The sequence below is a fragment of the Amblyomma maculatum genome, chromosome 1, assembly GCF_055883805.1.
Source record: "Amblyomma maculatum isolate TAMU_Amacu chromosome 1, ASM5588380v1, whole genome shotgun sequence".
Lineage (NCBI taxonomy): Eukaryota > Metazoa > Arthropoda > Arachnida > Ixodida > Ixodidae > Amblyomma > Amblyomma maculatum.
The window spans coordinates 254,755,287-254,776,131 of NC_139344.1; the positions used below are offsets into that span (position 1 = coordinate 254,755,287).

The 20,845-nt window shown below is 44.5% G+C and overlaps 1 protein-coding gene across 3 annotated transcripts in view; it reads left to right on the plus strand.

Moving 5' to 3' along the window:
* The window catches only part of LOC146206265 (uncharacterized), a 77,722-nt gene that overhangs the window by 13,258 nt on the left and 43,619 nt on the right, over positions 1-20,845 (plus strand). For all 3 annotated transcript variants that reach the window (XM_084590882.1, XM_084590883.1, XM_084590884.1), the window contains exons 6-7: positions 5,468-5,530; positions 6,417-6,536. In XM_084590882.1, coding sequence (XP_084447008.1) covers positions 5,468-5,530; positions 6,417-6,536 — 183 coding nt within the window. The remainder of the gene's footprint in view (positions 1-5,467; positions 5,531-6,416; positions 6,537-20,845) is intronic.

Below are 20,845 nucleotides of genomic sequence, written 5' to 3' on the forward strand. Positions count from 1 at the left end.
TTACATGTCTTGGCAGCGGCAAACAGAACGAAATAACAATTTATGAGCAATGCAGGAGTTGACATCAATAAAGCACTTATAGAGAACTTACGTCAGGATAACATACTAGACAAAAAGTTATCAGTAATGAAATAAACACTAGGAGCACAAATAAAACACAGGGGGTTTCAAAAACTTCGATAATGACGAAAGCGACAGACGGAGAATACAGATTACATTTCCACAAAATAAGCTCTCAATTCTTGTGGTCTACATCCGGTGGTGTTTTTATGTTTGTTAAGAAAAATGGAAGATTATGCCTCAGGGACTGTAACTTGTAATCGGTTCTAAACCGGGATAGGGACCAAGTGTCAGTACATCGTGTGTTGACGACAGCATTACGGTATTCAAGAGATGCAAGTTGTGTCAAGAATTTACTCATACCGGTGGAAGAAAAGTATGTTGTTTGTAACAAACGTAATTCATAGACATTATCCACACGTATCATATTGTGCGATGCTATTGTGGGATTAATACTCAATGTTGCTTCAAGGTTTACTATGAGACGACAAAATTTCATTTGTAAAGCAAGAAGCTTGTTCATATTTGTTTGTTATTGTTGCCCATACCAGAGTACAGTAGAAAGGAAAAGAGCGTAATATTTTTGTAGTTTAGCGCTTACGGGAAGATGTGTGCGGCAGCGTGAGATTGCGCCAGTAACAGCAGAGAGCGTTTGAGAGATGTAGGGTATATGAGCGTCCCAATTAGGGTGGGAGGAAAAGTATGCTCCGAGAACCTTATCTTTTCATTAAATATGTCTCTGCGCTGGTCTTGAAACATGAGTGAAAGCAGTGGAGGAACTGCTTTATTCTTGGCACGAACAACAATGGCTTTGGATTTGATTGGGGTTTACCTTGATTTTATTTACTCTAGTTTATATTGATAGTTTAGTACGGGTATTGTTGTATCTTAACACTAGTTGGCTGATATCACGCCCAGAAATAAGGTACTATCGTCAGCATAGATTACGAATTTAACCCTGGTGTCGATATTGACTATATCATTTTCGAAAGTATTATTATGTAAAAGAGGGCCCAAAATACTTCCTTGTGGTACTCCACATGTTATTGGTAAAAGAGATGACCTTTGGTTGTTTATGCATACACATTGGCACCTATTTTCCAAGTAGGATTGAATTAAAGCCAGAGCTGTCCCACGAATTCCATGCGATGAAAGCTTGTTAACGAGAATATTGTGGTCGATGCTGTCGAAGGCCTTACTCAAGCCGATAAATATTCCGGCTGTCAATAAATTATTGTCAATATTTTCCACAATTACTTCCTTCAGGGCTAGCAAGGCGACCTCAGTCGATCTATCCTTCCTAAAACCATATTGTGAGTCGGTCGGAATACTTTTCTTATTATAAAAGTTGTTAATACGAGAAAGAATAAGCTTTTCTAATCCCTTAGAAAAAACTTGAAGTGCGGAAATGGGGCTGTAATTTGATGCAAGGTTGTTACCACCACCTTTATATAATGCAGGTATACCCTTGCACATTTCATGGAAGATGAAAATAAATCTCTCATGAACCAGATTAAAAATATGAGATTAAAAATATAAGGGCAGACGTTAGCAATTCTAATACATATTTTACAGGTTTTGTTTGTATGCCGTCTGTATCCAATGACCTACTGTTATTTAAACTCATGAATGTGCTGTATAGTTTATTTTCATCTGTAGGAGCAAGAAATATGCTTTCAACACTGTTATAAGATCATAGCAAATGTATCTGTTGGAGTACTAATCGGTTTTGCAGAGTTTACAAAATACTATTTCAAGCAGTCAGTTATGTCGCGATCTTCCAGTTCACAGCTATTAATGGTTATTTTTCTCGGAATTGAACGGGAGCCATCACGTCCAATGACGCTATTAATAATTTTCCATGCAGCACCAGGACGTTGCCTATTTGTTTACGGACAGCTTTTTGTAACAAGCTGTCTTCGCCTGCTTGAGTTCCGCGTTTACTTGATTCCTTGTTTTTAAAAATATTTTTAGTGCTTCTTCGCTGCGTGAATGGAGAAAAACATGGTAAAGGTGGTTTTTCTTTTCGATCATATTTAAATTTTCCTGGTTTATCCACGGCTTTCTCGGTTTCTTTGAAGGCTTAAGTTTTATCAACGAAAAATATTTTGCATATGTGTTCGCAAAGATTTTAATACATTCGCTGTATGCATCATTTAAATTTTTGTTCAGGACAGTTGACCAGTCACAAGTCGCCATGTCTCGTTTGAACAATTCCAGGCCGTCTTGCGTGATGGATTGAACCATAATGGCTTCCTTGCATTCCATTGTTGCTGTGCAATTAGTCTGATAGGCCATGTATGCAGGGAAGTTATCACTTATGTCAGAAGTACGATTGCCAGATGTATGAATTTTCGTATGAATATTTGTCTGAATAAGGTCTATTGCGATTGAGTAGAGACTGTAACTGGCGTAATGTTGTTAGTTCGGAAAACCAGAAAAATGCGACACAGTGTTAAATTCTCGAGTAGTGTTGGTATCATCAAGTATATTTATGCTAAAATCACCGCCGCAGACAAGGCGGAAGTTGTTTTTACCTACATGTTCCAGCAGTAACTCAAAAACTGCTAAGGGTTTACGTTACCTGCGGGTGGACGATATAAAGCACAGATGGTTTCTTTTTTGCATTGTACGGTGATTATCTCAAAACCGGACGCTACTTTGCTGTAATGAGACACGATTTCACAGTCCTTACTCACCGTAACGTAAACTGCAACGCCACCGCCTCGTCTACCAGTACGATTTGAAAAGAAATTCCTATAATCTTGTAATTCAAACATTTCACACCCATCGTGATACCTTGCTTCTGATAACATTAATATACTAACATCTGGGAATGAAGTAAGAATGTCCTCCTTTCCGCTCACAGACAGCGCATTAACATGCAGAACTGATTCACAAGATTTTGCAGGGGTTTCAACATCTTTAGGAAAAATGTTTTCTTTTAATGAATAGAAGAATCCATCAACACTTGCTGTTGGGCTAGTTGGTTCAAATCCATATTTGGGAACACAGCGCGGAACAGGACGCAACACAAGAGAACGAAGGTAGACAGGACGGAGCGCTGAACTGACAACTTTTATTTTCATAAAAGTTGTCAGTTCAGCACTCCGTCCTGTCTACCTTCGTTCTCTTGTGTTTCATAAAAGTTGTCAGTTCAGCGCTCCGTCCTGTCTACCTTCGTTATCTTATGTTGCGTCCTGTTCCGCGCTGTGTTCCCAAATATAGAAGAATCCACGATGCTGGTAATCAATATGCTGGTTAGATGCTGTTATCAAGACAGCTAGGCGACTGATAAAATATCCTTTCGAGATCACTTTCGTGCGCTATCAACACGGCAGAGCTGCCATCCGATTGCTTTGCAAAGATTTTATTGTTATATGCCCAAACTGATTTCCACTTATCCTCGTGTTTCTTTTTTACAGCCACCGGAAGCAGTTTCTTGAGCGCGGGACAGAGGTGTTCGTTTACGAAAACAGGTGCCTTATCCTCAAGGCCAAGGTCATCATTTGTCAGGCGTGCTTATTTGGCATTCTTCAGGACAGCATCCCGTTTTTGAGCGCGTCTTGAACTGCACGAAAATGCTTTGTTAGCCTTTCGAGTGGGCACTCGATGGCAGGCTTCAATGTCGCTTTCCGCTATCGGTTCTTCCACAGCACTCGTAATCTTAAAAAGTAAATCTGTCACGTTTTCTTCCTAAATAACACCCTGAATTCCGATGTTTGCTTTTCGGGAATACTGTTCCCAAGACACTATCCGATCTTCGAGATCTTGAATTTTACCTTCGCATTTTTCGCGGAGCGCTTCGTTTTCTGTCGCAAGAGATTCTTTTTTTTTTTTTTGAGATTTCTGAATGAACTTTTGACTTTAGGTCCTCAATACTGTCGTGAGCAAAGTCAAGGCTTTGTACAAGGTTTCTTTGTTTAGCTTTCAATTATCCTATTTCCTTGCGCAGATCCCTCTCTAGCGGCTCGCTAAACAAGCTCCTGCCTTATTTCTTCCGTCAACTTGAGTAGGTCAGCCTCTTTAGCTGACTTATTGCATGTGGCAGGTGCAGTGAACAGAAGAAACACTCAAAATTATATGCTTGGCAGCGGCGACGAGCCAGTGCTGAATGAATGAAGGCCCTAAAGATACGCGTTTTTTGAGACTAACCTGCGAGGAAGAGCAGACAGTAGTCAATGTTCTGGTCGGTTTGCTCGTCGCCACTGCCGTTTAATTTTCTATCACAGGTGTCTTCTAGAGAGTTCAACGCTTTTCATGAATCCAGCTGAGCAATTCCTCAGTAGGACATAACTCCCTGTATACGTTGTCTGAAAGCATTGAAACAAAGGCATATTCTGTCTGCCAGTGAAATCTGAATCTGGTTCTCCATGCCGACGGTTTAGAATGCACTGAAGCCCTTGAAGATGTCCAAGTTACCTGCCTCTGCATTTACGAGACCAGCCCGCAGCAGTTTTGAATTTTCCGCGAGCTAATTCAGTTCGTCCTGGAGTTAGCCGAAGGGTGAAACGCGATCGCGACCACACTGCTCACTATGCTGAAACGGCTAGTCAGCGCTTAAATTTCAAGCTAGCTTTGATTATGACTCTGTCTTCCCATTTATATGCTACGTTCATAGTTGGAGCAGTCGAAAAAACATGCCCCTTCGCGACATTCGCGAATGGGCAGCATCGTCCCTGGGTATGGTTAATACCATTCGACCTGAAAAACAGCTTGAGGTAATATTACATTGCGGTTAGGCTGGTCGTGATCGATAGTTCACGTCGTGCTTCAAAGCGCTCCATGGTACGTGGAGCTATCCGTATCAAACCAGATAGCTAAGGCCCTGCCGTGCTGGTGCAGTGGTTAGGGCATTCGACTCCTGTGTGCCGAAGAATGCGGGATCGAATCCCTGGCCGCGGCAGCCGCTTTTTTCGATGGAGGCGAAAAGCAAGGCACCCGTGTGCTGTGCGATATCCCTCCACTACAGCGTCTCTAATAGCCTCAGTCGCTTTGCGACGTAAAACCCCACAAACCAAACCAAACCATATTTCTAAGGCGAAGAAAATTTTACCCGAAATAAAAGGGAAAAATGAAAACTCTGGTTACTTGTCTGCTGCCTCAACGGCGTGCACTGATCTAGCTACCGGAATACAAGTCTCATACGAGGTATTTCTGGGAGTGGGCCACTAATATTTAGAAATTGGATTTCCGAGAAAAAAAAATTTCTATTCCATACACGCTACAAAATTGGTAATTCGCAGTACTTTCTGTGCGATGGTTAGCTAAATTCAAACAATTAACTTACTAATAGAAACCTAGTAGCATTTAGAGGTTTGTAGTAATATTAATAGCTTTTTATCTTCGAAAACGTGATTGGCCCTTGGTACTGCAACTGAGGATATTTCGGCCATTTCTCATGCAGTTCGGAAGCCTCGCGCCCACGAGTGAACCTGAGTCTGCGGACCTTCCTGTGACCTCTTGGACGGTAAGTAAGCCCCTTATCCTGATAAATTGGCTTTGTTTGACAGCAGTGAGCGGTACAGTGTAGGCGTGGCCGCGACACAGGGTCACGTGCGCCGCGGAGTTACGTGTTTTGACTGACATCGCTGAGCAGACAGCCGGTGCGCGGTTTTCGAATTCCGCGACAAAATATCGATATTTGTTGAGCCACAGCGCCAAGGGTAACCGCTCTTCCGAATTTCGAAAAACATACACGGCGGTTACTGTGAGCTGCTAATCTCTATTAGCAGTGAGGCACCTACCTGTAATAGTTAAATAATTACTAGCGTTTAGTTAACCAACTGAATAGCTAACGCGATGTACCTTTTTATGACGGTGGTATTACTTTGACAAAAAAGCTACCCTTCTGCCTTTACCCGCATTTTTTAAAATTAGTGGCGGGCTTCCCGAAAGTGTCTTGTGTATCTACTTCTGGCACACTATTTCAAATAGAGTAAGCTAGAGCAGCCATTTGTGACGTGGTAGGGTACCCGTACTTTCATCGCGTCCCCGAGTTTTTCTTGGTAAACCTGTGCGCAATACTATAACGGCGTTCGTCTCAGTGGACCGGTATACCCAAATCTCGCGTTCGCGTTGCTGCAGTGTGCACTTGCGCATTCTAAAGAAAGGCGTAGTGGTTTCAACACCTGGTAATGTGATATGAGTATAACCGTTCTTAACTGCACTTCTGTGGGATTGGAGCTCATTTATGGTTAGAAACAAACGCCTAATGAATGACCATTGATATTGGCCTCCTTCCCAGTGACCATATGCCCTGTGTTTTCGGAGCTTAGTTCATGCTTATGCGCTCCTACCGGATTTTACGAGGGCACAGGGGCGGCGGTGACTTTCATTTCTTGTCTAATCTGCAGGTCGCTGGAGAGCAAAGGCGTGGTCGTAATCGGGAAAAAAAGTCGAACAGCGCAGGCAGCAAGGAACGTGGAGGCCTTGTTTCGGGGATGTTCACAAGGCTGGGGAGTTTCTTCGGTGCTGTGAGTAGCTTCTTTGACACTGACACGTACATATATACATAACCGTACAAGGCTTGCTGTATATGGACAATTGGAAACTGTCCCATTTTATGTGTCTTCAAAGCTCTCGCACCTTCTCAACACCGTTTGCCAGGTTCGCTCCGAGAAAGGGCATCAGCTCTCATACATGAATACATGTCGCATGGCGATAGCAAACTTGTCCCTGTAAACGCCATCAGCGTTCACGTTTAAGGGGACGGGCTGGCCTACCTTGAGGCTACTGGTCAATGGAGAAACAGCAAACGCTGAAAACACGATGATCTCTTTCATATCCATAGCAAGTATCTTTTAGTTCGTAATAATACCTCGCCCTTAAGAAAAAAATAAAAAAAAATAAACCCTGAACTGGATATAATGTTCGTTGTACCGTGCTTTGCATGTGTGCAAAGCGATTGCCTTCGTCACACCACGTTCATTACGAAACAAAAGTGCACTTATTGATAGCTTTTTTGCTTTGAGCAAGACACGCTATTTTACACATAATCTTACTGTATACATAATCTTATTATATATATATATATATATATATATATATATATATATATATATATATATATATATATATATATATATATATATATATATATATATATATATATATATATATATATATATTGTAATTATAAAATGGTGGCATGAGGCATATCGAAGAAAACGGCTACTAAGACTAGGCAGCAGGTTTATTTGAACTTGAGAACTTTGAAGACACATAAAATGGGACAGTTTCCAGAAACTACACGAATCACTGTGTGGACGGAGCGGGGTGAGGGCTGTTTCTTCAAGCGATTTGTTATCACCGTTGGCTGCAAATCCGCATTTTTGTTAGGCGAAGCACCATACACACCATCAAACCATGAAGGAGCTTCCTGCCGAGTGCCGTGGTCGATCATAGGTAATTAGACGGATGGGGCTGAAATTTTAGACGCGCATAACTCAGGGCACAGGCCATTACTACTATTCTACGAAGGAGAATAGTCATGAAATGCCGTTTTGTCCAAGTTTTCAATATAAACATGCGTAAGAGGTTACTTTTTGCATTTTAGTTAATTACTGACATTACGACGACAATTATCCTCACAGCTTCCGTTTGCTTGGCCGCAAACTCTATACGCAAAAAAAAAAAAAAAAAGAACCGTTTTTAAAGAGTTCTTTGTATTTGTTTTAAAACCTCTAAACTCTAACTTTGAACACCCTGTGTGTCATTTATAAATTTTGTAATGAAATTTATCCACACGCTTTCTGCACAAGCGAAACTAAACCATTGCCGTTTATATGAAAAGTTGTAATTTAATGAAAATATCTGGGTAGAACCCGATGAGGCGGAACGACCATAAATTAAAAACATTTTTTTGAATTGGTGGTCACGATTCTCTCTACTTCACATGTAAAGCACATATGAGTGGTAATGTTGCTCGTTGACAGTTGCGGTATGTTGCCGTTGGTCACTGACTGCAAGCACGAAGCCCACCGGGGGAAATGGCTGACTGGATCAAGTCATCACCCGCAAAAACAATGTTCAGGATCTGTGACTGTGCCGATCCGAGCCACTCCCCCTCGCGTTTCATATTTCCTCCTTTCCACCTCTTCGCTTTCCTCTTAGCTGTTCCAGGTTGTAAAGGAACGCGCTGTGATCACGGCAGTCCGTTAGTTCGGTAGTCGGAAAGGAAGCGGATGACTACTAAAAGCTCGATGGGCTGACTTGCGCCCGCAAAGAACTGTGCCCCTCGCCGGCGGCTGCAATTACAACAAACGGGGTCGGCGGTCGACGAAGAACGGAATGCCCGCTGCTTTGACTCCGCTCGATTTAAAGCCGAGAAGAAAACAGCTACACACCCGCCGTGGCGGCGCAGCGGTTAGGGCGCTCGGCTACTGTGCCCAAAGATGCGGGATCTAATCCCAGCTGCAGCGGCTGCTTTTCGATGAAAGCGAAAAGCAAGGAGCTCGTGTGCTGTGCGGTGTCAGTGCACGTTAAAGATATCCAGGTGGTCAGAATTTCCGGATCCCTCCACTATAGCGCCTCTCATAGCCTGCGTCGCTTTGGGACGTTAAACCCCACAAACCAAACTAAAACAGCTAACAATTTCAAGCAATGCGCATGGCAGCGATCATTAAAGATAAACCTGGTTGTATCTCGCGTCCCAAAACGATGAAGTCGCGTGCCGGTGGCTTTGAGCACGGACAAACACTACGAGGCTTTGCGGCATTGAACGGCTGCTGCGTAAAAACAACGCCTGATAATTTCAAACGATTGTCGCTTTTGTAGAGCACATGCGGCCGGGTTCCTTTAAATTTGTGTAGGCACGATTCTTCGATGTTTACCTTCTTTTCTGTGGCACTGATAATTTATTAGAACGAAGAGACTGTCATCAGTTCACAAAAGCACCCGCGTACCAAAGTGCAGCACTCCGCGCACACTTGTCCCGCCCCGTAAGGGAACGTAGTAAAATGAGAGTGATAAAAGAGATACCACAAAGCAATAAAAAATTTTCCGATATCACTGCAGAAATGCGTAAGCCTTAATGTGGCTATGTTGTCAGTGGGATGTGTTAACGGGATTCCGCGACCTGTGGTCGTCGTGTTTTCTTTTTTTTTTTTCTTCTTTTAGGGCTGTAGGGATGTCTTAAATAGACTGTGAAATGGCTATAAAGATCACTGATAAACGTTTTGAATGCTTATAACGAATACTTTCAAGCGTTTCCCCAAACTACTTGGAACAAAGGCAGCGATTTATTTTTAAAAACTACGTTTTTTGAAATTCGCGGGCTGCTCGGTTCTCGCGCGCCGGTGAGATTTAAAACTATTCTGCCTTGAGTATCTACGTCGCAACCGTGGTCGCCACTACCGAGAGTGACAGGCCACGGCAGGCTGCCATTGGCTGCAGCCGCCACGCCCACTACGTCACGCACATGATTCCGGTAGCTGCGAAAGTATAGTCTGCTCGAGTGCTGCATGCATGCGTGAACCCCTGAGCTTGGCGCTTCGGTTCGCGATGCTAACCGAGAAGGTGGTGTCGTCTGACTGAAAGTGCGCGTCAGTATTGATTCAATACTGTACCGATTGTACGTACACTTATGGTTCAGATCATATTTCAGGAGCAGCACATAAAATAGGCAGCGTCAACCTTCGTGTACCGACAGACTGCGCAGCAACAGCGTACTGTAGTCTCGTCTCGTCTTTGCAGCATCTATGATTTCTGCGGCGTGTTGCGCGTCAAAAAAGGTCTACCGTCAGCTACGTCGCGAAAGTACGCAAATTCACACCGGCAGCACCGCATGCCGCTAGGTTACCGCAGAGATGCCGTCCGCGAGCACTGCGGCCGACGGCACTCTAAACGTGCGCTGCTCCCTGGTCGTCGATAGGCCTTGGTTTTTGGGCATCGAAGCCACGGCGGACAGCGTTTTGGAATCGGCCGTTTCGCTGCCTCTCTAGCGTAGCCGCTCGCATACTCCCGTGCGCGATTCTTGCGCGTAGCTGCGGAAATCGGTAACAATCTGCGCTGCCGAATTGCATCTGCCGAGCTGCTTTGCTGATGTTTTGCGTCGTCGATTCTGGCTCGGACGATGCGTACACATGCGATAAAACATGCGTGCACGTTACGCATTGCCACTTCCTAGACGATGCGCGAAAGCATTTCAAAGAAGAAAAAAAAACTATACCCTTTTTGTTAATCTCAATTCTTAAGATTCGGGGACAAATAATTCGCGCTGACCTGTAATCCGATAACCAAACTTTGTAGCGATTACCAGTCCGTGCTCGCGTCGCGATGATACGTGTACATTCCGTTCGTTATGCACCACAATAGATGCCTCTCGCCGACCATCATGGAAACGCTCCTGGATAAAAACATGTTTTCACGCGTGCAACTCGCACGCTCGTCTGCCAGCATCCATGAAGAGTCGTTGCTATCGCGTTAACTGCGCAAGGAGACCGGCCGCCGTTAGTCAAACCGCAGAAGACTGTACCAAAGCTACTGACACTGAGAAGAAAGGGGTCTTGTAGAAAGCCGTACTCGGCAGGAGTACACGCTAATTTTGGAAGCGCTCTTCCGCTGTGGCCGCCGATGTGTGTGTGGACTAGAGGTGTGCACGGGCCAAAATTTTGAGCCCGAGCCCGACGCTAGAGACCCGAGTGCGGCCCGGCCCGACATGGATAAAGACTCGGTCCGGCCCGGCATGCTATAATTGCAGTTGAAGAGATGAAAATAATTTCAGGATGATAACTTTATCCAAGATCTGAAAAATGTTGAGTTCGCATGCTTGAAATGACAAACTTGCTGAATATATAGGGACACAGCACGCGCGTAGAATTACCTTATTGCACAAAAACAAGTTATTCATTGCATTGAGAAATTTGCGGCGCTCTGGATAATGAACCAGGTGGCGCTGATGTTTCTGTCAGTGCTATAGCAATAACTAAAATTTTATTGGATGGGGAAACAAGTTTTCGGTAAGCAGCTGGTCTTGCCCAAAAGTGAGCAAGCTATAAACCTAAAAAGGGGTTGATTTTGAGACCAGGTACTCGGTGAGCTCGCCTGGCGCACCGTGTGCCTTTCAAGTGAAAATTTCGCAACGAGATGAAAAACGAAACTCTTGCACCGCGGAAGCTTTGAGCTATGTCCCGCTTCAAACGAGGCCATGTCGAGGCAGGAGTGCGTCACAATAGAGATGTGTGATTGGCGACAGCGTGGCGCAAAGTTTGAAACGAACACGTAAACATCAGCGCCGGTTTTACCAAAGCGGAGATGCAAACTATAGCCCCACAAGCGGCTCCTCTCGGCGCGGAGACTGGGAGGAAAAACGAGTTGATGCCGGCAAAGGACTCGGAAGCTCTCACGTGGAGACGACGCGGAAAAATGCTGTGTATTCTAGACGCTTATCGCACTATACGGCTAATTCGCCCTTTCACAAATGTTGCATGTGTTCGTGATCTGGGTGTCCGGCCCGGCCCGCCCGAGACAAAAATACTTTGACCCGGGCCCGGCCCGAGCTCGGACGAAAGGGCTTCCAAGCAGCCCGAACCCGGCCCGCGGGCCGGTCCGGGTACGGGCTTTCGGGCCGGCCCGAGCCCGTGCACAGTTCTAGTGTGGACAGCAGCCTGCCCACCTACAGGCATGCGCTCGCGAACGACCCTGGTCGTTCGGGCTGCTGTAGCACACAATTCCGAGAGGTCGAGAAACTGCAGAAACCGGCGGGCGAAGAAGACACGAGATGAAGTTGAAAGCTATGCAAACGCAAACGGGAAGGGAAAGGCAGAGACCGATGAACGCGTGGGCGACGCTCGAGAAAACAGGCTCGACAACCGGAGGTCTGCGAACCGAGTGTCACCCGATGACGTTGCATGGGTGGAGCGGAGTCCCTGAGCTGTTTTCTTAGCCATGGGCACCTGCTCGCAGCGATAATGCTGTAAAATCGCTTGGCGAGGTAAACGTCCAGTAAGCTTGAGAGTTGCCCTCGTTTTTACGTGCTTGTTTCCAGCGCGACACTGCCGACATGCGGGGAAGCTGGCGTTGGGTGTATAGGGCACTATGCTATGAAGCCAGCCGGGATGACCGAGGGCTCGCGGCGGCTCTCGCATGGGCTTCTTCGCTGTGGAAGGAGATCGAGAAATCCCCCGCAGGGGGAACCTGTTAAAGCAGGTGTTTGTGTGTACTGTGCGACACCACGGACCCCGAGCATCTACGCTTAGCCGTGCATGGCATCGCCGTGTCTGGGGAAAGGGGGATCCTGGTGGTTGAGCCGATGCCGAGTGTTTGGACCTTTAAGGCCCCTTGGCGGAGGCAACACACCACTTTGGCCCACGCTTCCCATAGACGGCAGCTCCGGCCTGACCCGACCGGGGGAAACCGGCAGTCGCCTTTTCCTATCCTTTCCATCTTTCGCTTTCCTATCTTATATCTTACAACTGGGTTAACTCCTCTTCCTTTTCTGCTATTCCCATTTTTCCTGGCGGCTAGGGTTAACCCTGTGTGGCTAACCATCCTGTGTTACGCCATATTTGGTTATAGTCGGGGTGTACGGCTGGCGTGGGTAGGACTGCCCTGCAAGTTCCTGGTCCCTTCTTGGGCTCCGTGGTGGGTGGCCGCCACCTTGGCCGAACAACAAACTTACCTTTATGGCTTCCAAATCCTCTAAACCTGATCGCCCCAACAAACGGAGGCGGACCGAAGTTACAGCAGAATTCCTTGGAAAACCAAAGAAAAGCTATGCTAAGTTCTATGTCATTCAATCCGAACTTGAAGGAAAACCAGCCCGAACATTATCCCCATTCTTAGTACCAAAGCGTTTAACAAATTCCTTAGGCCCAAAGTATAAAGTGTCTAAAACAGCAAATGGAGACCTGCTTCTAGGGCTATGCCATGAAGATCAACAAGGAAACTCTCCAACATCCAATCTCTTGGGGATGTCCCGGTGACCGTGACCACACATAGATCCCTAAACACCGTTCGAGGAGTAATATCTGATTCTGACTTCCTTCATGCATAACTGAAGATGAAATGCTCGATGGTCTCGCTGACCAAAATGTCGTGAATGTCTATGGAATCAAAATTCGAAAGGACAACAGAGAAATCGCAACAAAGCATCTGATCTTGACCTTCAATTCCAGCTCACTGCCAGAGACAATAGAAATAGGATACCTTAAAGTCGAGGTTCTTCCATACATACCAAATCCCAGAAGGGGCTTCAACTGCCAGAAATATGGTCATGGATCACAAAGCGGTCGTGAACACAAAACTTGTGCTAAATGTGCTTCTAAAGACCACCTTGCGGAAGACTGTGACGCTCCAGTGCCACACTGCGCCAACTGTGAAGAAGAACATCCATCATAGTCACGATCTTGTCCAACCTGGAAGAAAGAAAAAGAAATTATTACGATAAAGACAAAAGAAAACATATCGTTTACTGAGGCAAGAAAACTGCTAGAAAAAAAAAACAATCCATTCATCTTCACCGCAAAGACACACTATACGCGAACATGGCGCGCAGGGGCGGAGCGCCAGGCCGCAACCTGGCACCTACCAAGGCGTCTTCGGACCCTATGGAAGGGCCATCTATGCCACCCCAGGCAGATTCAGCCAAAGCTCCTCTGCCAGCTCCGAAAGAGGGTCTGCCAACCTCTGAGTAGGGAACCCACAAGGTTTCCCAATCCAGAGGGATGCCCCTAGCTATTTCGTCTGTGGCATGGCCGCGGGCCTCCAGCGCCTCCAGTGAGGCGATGGACGTCACCCCCAGCACGGTTGTGTTTCAGGGGAGGTGGAACTCGATAAAAAAAGGGAAAAACCGAGGGTAACTCCACCCGAACCTAAATAACCTTTATTCCGCAACACACCACAATATGACCTACATATGTACAATGGAATTGTAGGGGTTAACTCCGAAATTATTCAGAAATCACAGATATACTTACATTAATGGCACCTACCGCTTTGTGCCTACAAGGAACAAGCCTTGGCCAAAAGAACACAAATATTCTTAAGAAATATAAAACCTTCCGAAGAGACCGAGAACAGGCAAACACTGTCAAGAGGCGTTGCGATCATAGCACAAAGCGACGTCCCTGCCACAGAAGTACCACTGAAAACTAGTTTGAAGCAGTGACAGTTAACATAATAAGCCACAAAACAATAACTATCTTCTCTATACTTACCGCCACACCTAACCTTTACAGTAAATGACCTAGAACTCATTCAACAGTTACCGGAGCCATTCGTGGTAGTTGGGTATTATAATGGACACTCTTCCTTTTGGGGGAGTGAACGAACCGACACGAGAGGGCATAGTATAGAAGATTTTATTGAGTCTAATAACATATGTCTGTTGAACACTGGAAAGCCGACATATTGCTACCCCAGCTCCGGCAACATGAGCTGCCCTGATTTAGCTATTTCATCACCATCCATTTTTATTTATTGTAAGTGGGATGTTTTAGATGACCCTAGGGGAAGTGACCATTTACCTGCTATTTTAAAACTATCATCCTCTATACCCATCATCCCATCAAGGCCACGGCGTTGGAAGCTTCGCCTCGCTGATTGGCCAGTTTTTAAATCAAATGGCACATTAGAAAAACAGTCCTCAGAAGAATTAACTACACGTGAAATAAAAGAAAGGTTCTCCACATGCATAATATCAGCAGCGTTATTAGCCATCCCGCAAACATCCGAATGCGCAAGGAGAAAGCACAAAATATTGTGGGCGGAGGAGTGCAAAGCGGGAAAAAAGAAACAGAATAAAGCTTGGGGCATCCTCCGTCGATACCCAACTGCAGAGAACTTGATAACCTTTATAAAGGCAAGAGCCAGAGCGCGGTACGTCCGGCGAAATGCCGAGAAAACCTCGTGGCATAATTATGTATCATCCATTAATAGCACAATCTTGCAAAGAAAATGTGGGAACAGGTTCAAAAGTTCACCGGCGATTATACCCCATTTACTCTTCCAATGTTGGTGACACCTGGAACACAAACAACACTCGAAGAACAGGCGAACATCTTGGGCGAACATTTCTCTCAAGTTTCGAGCTCTTCAAACTATACAGACACATTTCAAAAACACAAGACAATAACAGAGAAACAAAAACTTTCCTTTCGTACAGGCACAAATGAAGAATACAACAGGCCAATCACATTACAAGAACTAAATACAGGTTTATCCCGTGGTAAAAAAAAAAAAAAAAAAAAAAAAAAAAAACGGCACCAAGCCCAGACAACATACATTATGCTATGCCTGAGCACCTCTCCGAAGTTGCCATAGAAGCCTTGCTGAAATGTTTTAATAAAATTTGGGACGCTGGAATAATACCTGAGGCGTGGAAAAAAGCAGTAACAGTACAGGTTTTAAAAGCCGGAAAGCCCCCTACAAAACCTGCCAGTTACAGACCAATAGCCCTGACCAGCTGTATCGCAAAATCTTTTGAAAGTATAATATACATCCGACTCATTTCTGTTCTCCAGTCCCGGAAACTACTAAATATACATCAGTGCAGGTTTAAAAAGCCTTCTACAACTGATCACCTGGTCTGCCTTGAAAACACAGTCAGGGAAGCGTTCATCCAACAAACAGCATTGTATCGGGGTCTTCTTCGACCTGGAGAAGGCCTACGATACAAAGTGGAGGTTTGGCATCCTGCGTGACCTAGCCGAGCTAGGTATCCGCGGCAAAGTGCTAAGCTGCTCGAGTGACTTCCTAACCAACCCTACATTGAAAGTCCGCTTAGGCTCAACTTTTTCAACTAACTTTGTGCAGGAAAACGGCGTTCCCCGGGGCTGTGTCTTAAGCACCACGCTCTTCATAATTAAGATAAATTCCCTAACAAAAGTGATCCCAAGGTTCATAATGTATTTTCTTTATGTAGACTATGTCCAAATTGCATACATGTCCTCCAATTTGTCAATCTGCGAGAGACAAATACAAATCACTATAAACAAAATGTCCGCGTGGGCAGACAACAACGGATTTAAGTTCTCTCCACAGAAAAAAAAACGGTAGCTGTTTTATTCTCGCTGAGACGAGGATTGCAAAGCAACCCTACACTTCACCTGAACCAGAATCCATTGCCCGTTAAACAAGAACATAAATTTTTAGGTGTCACCTTTGACAAAAAAACTAACCTTTCTCCCACACATAAACTTCAAGACAAAAACATCTCAAGCTCTCAGTGTGATGAAACTACTCTCAAGAAAATGCTGGGGGGTCCGATAGGGCATGTCTTTTACGTATTTACCATTCTCTAATACGCTCTAAGTAGACTATGGCTCAATAGTATACAGCTTGGCCAGGCCATCCTACCTAAAACGGCTAGATCCAGTTCACAATAGACCCCTTTCATAAATGTTAAGTCAGCTTCACCTCTATGCTGCATTCCCCTCTAATAGCGGAACAGCAATGTATTGAAACATTATATTATGGCAATAATTCATATCATTTATGCATCAGAACATATTTGCATAATTGCTCTATTACCACTACATGCATCTGTGTAGAAGCAACATGCGATTTCAGCTCTATATCGCCATTTTTCTGGCGGCCAGTGACGCCATGTTTGGGGAAAGAAGCAGCGTGGGAAAGCCTACTTAACTATTTTTGCAAGGGGTCCATATTGGTTTACGTTTATCATCCGGTGCTTATAGAACTTCTGCAATAGCTAGACTCTATGTGGGAACTAATGATTCTGCTTTAAAAGATTGAAGAACTGCACTAACTTGTGCATATGCGCTCAAAATCCGTTCTGTGCCTAAACATCTGTTACTCTTTTGTCACGAAATGCCCTTCCCGAATACTCTTCAACAACAAGCCTCAAGCAATTGAGCCTTTGTTCAAGCGCTTCGAAGAAAAATGCCGAGAGCTGGACGTACTGAATGAAACTGAATGTATTGCACCAAGACACGAACCACTCCCTCCGTGGTACATTCTCCCCGCAGTTGTCGACTTCATGCTAACACAGTTTCAAAAAATGCACACTCCACGTGAACACACATTGCAGGCATTCCTGGCACTAAAATAAAAATATACGAATTACAGTGCATTTTACACAGATGGTTCAAAAACAAGTAACTGTGCTGGAAGTGCAGTAGTATAAGGTGAAACAGGAGCAATAACAAGGCCCTCCTTGTACATCAGTTTTCACTGCAGAGTGCTATGCTGTTTGTACTGCTGTAAAAAATAAGAAATGAAAACATTAAAAATAGCATCATTTACGCTGACTCCTTAGGTGTCCTCACTGCATTAAACTCTAAAAATGCAGTTGAATCACTTATTGACAAGATAATACACACCATACTACAGATAGCGTCTCAAAAACATAATATAACATTCTGCTGGGTCCCCAGTCATGTTAGGATTAAGGGTAATGAGAGAGCAGACGCATGTGCTGCAAGATCAAGAGAAATAAAACGTGAGAACATGCCACACAGGGATTGTATAAAGTTGGTGCACAGGAAACTAAGAGCTAGATGGCAAGCTGATTGGGAAAATGAAGAAAATAAGTTGCATTCTGTAAAGCCTGTTTTAGGGGGAATGGAAATCATGCCGACATCAGGAACGTTTTATTGAGGTTATTTTATTCCGTCTACGCATAGGACACACACGCACATCACTCATAATTTTCTCTTAACAAATAAAGACAAACCAGTGTGTGAATTGTGCGGAGATGAGCTGACAGTCAATCACATTTTAGTCTCATGCATGCAACTTGAGATTCTCAGGGAAAAAATATTTTACTGTATTTTATAATGAACACATTCCAGTTCATCCTGCATTGCTTTTAGGGGAACAAGCATTCGTCGATTTCTCTCTAGTTTGTACATTTTTTAAGAAAGCCAATGTTTTAAATCTAATGTAGGACCATAACTCTTAACCACTTCACATGACAAATCATCTAAGCTTGTGTTTGGCGCAATGTAGCCATAATTGCTCTTGCGCCATAAAACCTCATATAACTAACTAGATGGAGAAATCAACCGTACGCCATTTTAACTTAGTTATAATTGCATTTATAGTGTCCTAGTAACAGAATTAGACCTCTCATAATCAGCGCTAACTTTTTTCAAGACACAGCCCGCAGCAGCAATTTATTTGGGCCTTAACCCAAGGGGCACTCTTGCCACGCGGCGCGAGATGCAACTGCAAGCTGTGAGTAGCGCGAGCTGCGACGCACGGACGCGTGCCTACCAAATATTTGGAGGACGCGCTCGCGCCCACAGAGCTGCACGTAGAAGTGCGGCCAGCGCGCCGCCCTTTTTGACGCCTGGTGCGCGCGTTTGCTTCAAGGGTGCGCCGCTAATACACCGGCGGGCAGCGCATAGCTGCAAGAAGCTTCCCGCTAGCGTGAGTACACCGTATTCATGCCGCTGGTTTACAAAGAAACAACTATTGGCAAGCTTTATATATTGAATGATTAATATACCAAACTAAATCGAGATCTCCTTCGAGTTCGGTATATCTAGGATCGACTGTAATACGTGGATATATCTGGGTTCGATATAACAGGGATCGACTGTATTTAAAGTTTCTTTTAGAAAAACGTCAGAGAAGCTTCATGCAGTCTGTGCGGGACTACAAGGTGGATAATATAGCAGGCGATTTTTTTTTAGCATTTGCAGATTCATATTTCGAAAATTTTGAGAGATACGCATGTGTAGAAGGGCAGTCGAACGAGGTGAACATGTTTGTCTTCCCACATAATGATTTGATGACGACCTGAAATTCATTAAGCACTGTTTTTTTTTTTTTTTCTCAGCCGTTATTATATTGCGAAATAGAAAGCAATCAGCAAAGACGAGTATTGTTTTTAAGTTCTCTGAATCAGTTTTCGTCGAGATATCGAAGCTCAAAAAAGTGCGCATCTGAATGCTGTTTGTATGGGCTTTCTCGCATTGCAAAATATATAAATGGCGAAGCTGTGAGTTTTATTGCCGCTAAAAGCATGAAAAAAATATCAATGGCGCAGCTGTTCGTTTGACTGCCGCCAAAAGCATATCTTCTAAAATACCACGCCGCGGTGGTGCAGTGGTCACTGGTAAGACGCTCGACTACTGTGCCGCAGTACCCGGGTTCGATCTCGACCGCCGGCGGCTGCGTTTTGATGGAGGCGAAACGAAGTGGCGTCCGTGTGCTGTGCGATGTCAGTGCACGTTAAAGATCCCCAGGTGGTCGAAATTACTCCGGAGCACTCCACTACGGCACCGCTTTCTCTCTTTCCGCTTTCACTCCCATCTTCCTCCCTTCCCTTACGGCTCGATTCAGGTGTCCCCAGAACAAGTGTGACAGATACTGTGCCTTTCCTTTCCTGTGAACCAATTATTATCATTATTTAAAATCATCAAATGCACAAACTGCGTCTGTATTTCGTGCATAAGAAATGCGAGTGAGGCCATTCTAAACATATGCATGGCTCGAAATCCAACCTAATGAGATTTCAAATACATACTTCTGTCTTAGGACAAAACCCTTACTTGGCTCATGATGAAAATCTCGCGTGAGCAACAGATTCTGCGGGATATCGGCGATGTTCTCTCTAATATTGAAGAAATCATCCTCAAATCACCATCCGAGCGCTTTACCCGACTACGCCACTCCAGGCACGTGAGATATCTTAGTTCTCCTTGCCTCGCGTTACTGCCGTCTCCATGGCAACATAGAAGCGAGACGATGCCTCTACCCCAATCTCAAGGAGGAAGTGTGGCGCATGCCATCTGCCGCCAGCTATGAAGACTAAGCGACGTGACGAGCGCGCGCCATCGCCGCCGAGTGGAGCTGCCCACCTCGGATCCGGAACGAAAGAAGCCGCTGTCCTGCATAGTGTGATCGGCAGCAATGTGTCAAACACTTCCTTAGAACTAGCCCAAAAGGCTTTCGCCTTATCGCCCTTGAGGGGTTTTAAGGACTTAAGGCGCTCATTTTTGACGATGACGACTTTCCATTTCACAATGAACAATGCCCCTTAAAGTAAAAACTAAAATTATTTCGTCAATTCGTAATTAGTCGACTAATCATTAAGTTCTATCGCTTGCATAATGTCGGCCTTTCTGTACAACGTTTAATTTTTTTTTTTTAAATGCGAATGTGCATAAACCACTATGAAAAGTCGACTAGTTAAATCTACCTATCAAAGAGACAATTTTCTTGGTAGTCGCATACTGCAGACTGAAGCCTGCTAACGTAAAGGTGAACCCACTTTTCAAATTTCATGTATCTGCCTTGAGCTTGAATATATCGAAGGTGAAAATGCCTCTTTAATGCACCTTTATATCCTAATAAAAATGAATAACCACAGGGAACACGGGACGGAGGTATTGCCCTGCACAAAGCTAGAGCATCCGTAAAGGTTCTTCTGCGGTTATTCGTCCCTATTTTGAATTGCCAATTGGCCTAGCACATTACCCATCGAAGCATTGAAGTTTGTTTTTCTGCGTTACATGCTAATAAAATATCACCGTGGTATCTCAACTCATCAAATACAGTTACAGCGTCTGTATTTGATGACATAGGTGAAAATTGTGATTTTGGCGATAACACCTCGCATAGTTATGCCATTTTAGAAAAGTTGAACGCCAATGTTCATTGGTTATTTAATAGCTGGTTGCCTTTTTATTTGAGCTCTCTTACATATATTTACACCGTTCGTCAGTAGGCGCAACCCATGCGCACAGACTTCAGACATCTTTCTTGTGGATTTAAAAGTAAAATCTGTACACATTGAAAAAAAAAATGCGGAGGTGTATCTGCACGTTAGACCTAGCAATCAGAGTTTTAGTTCTGTTAGGTATGGCTACAC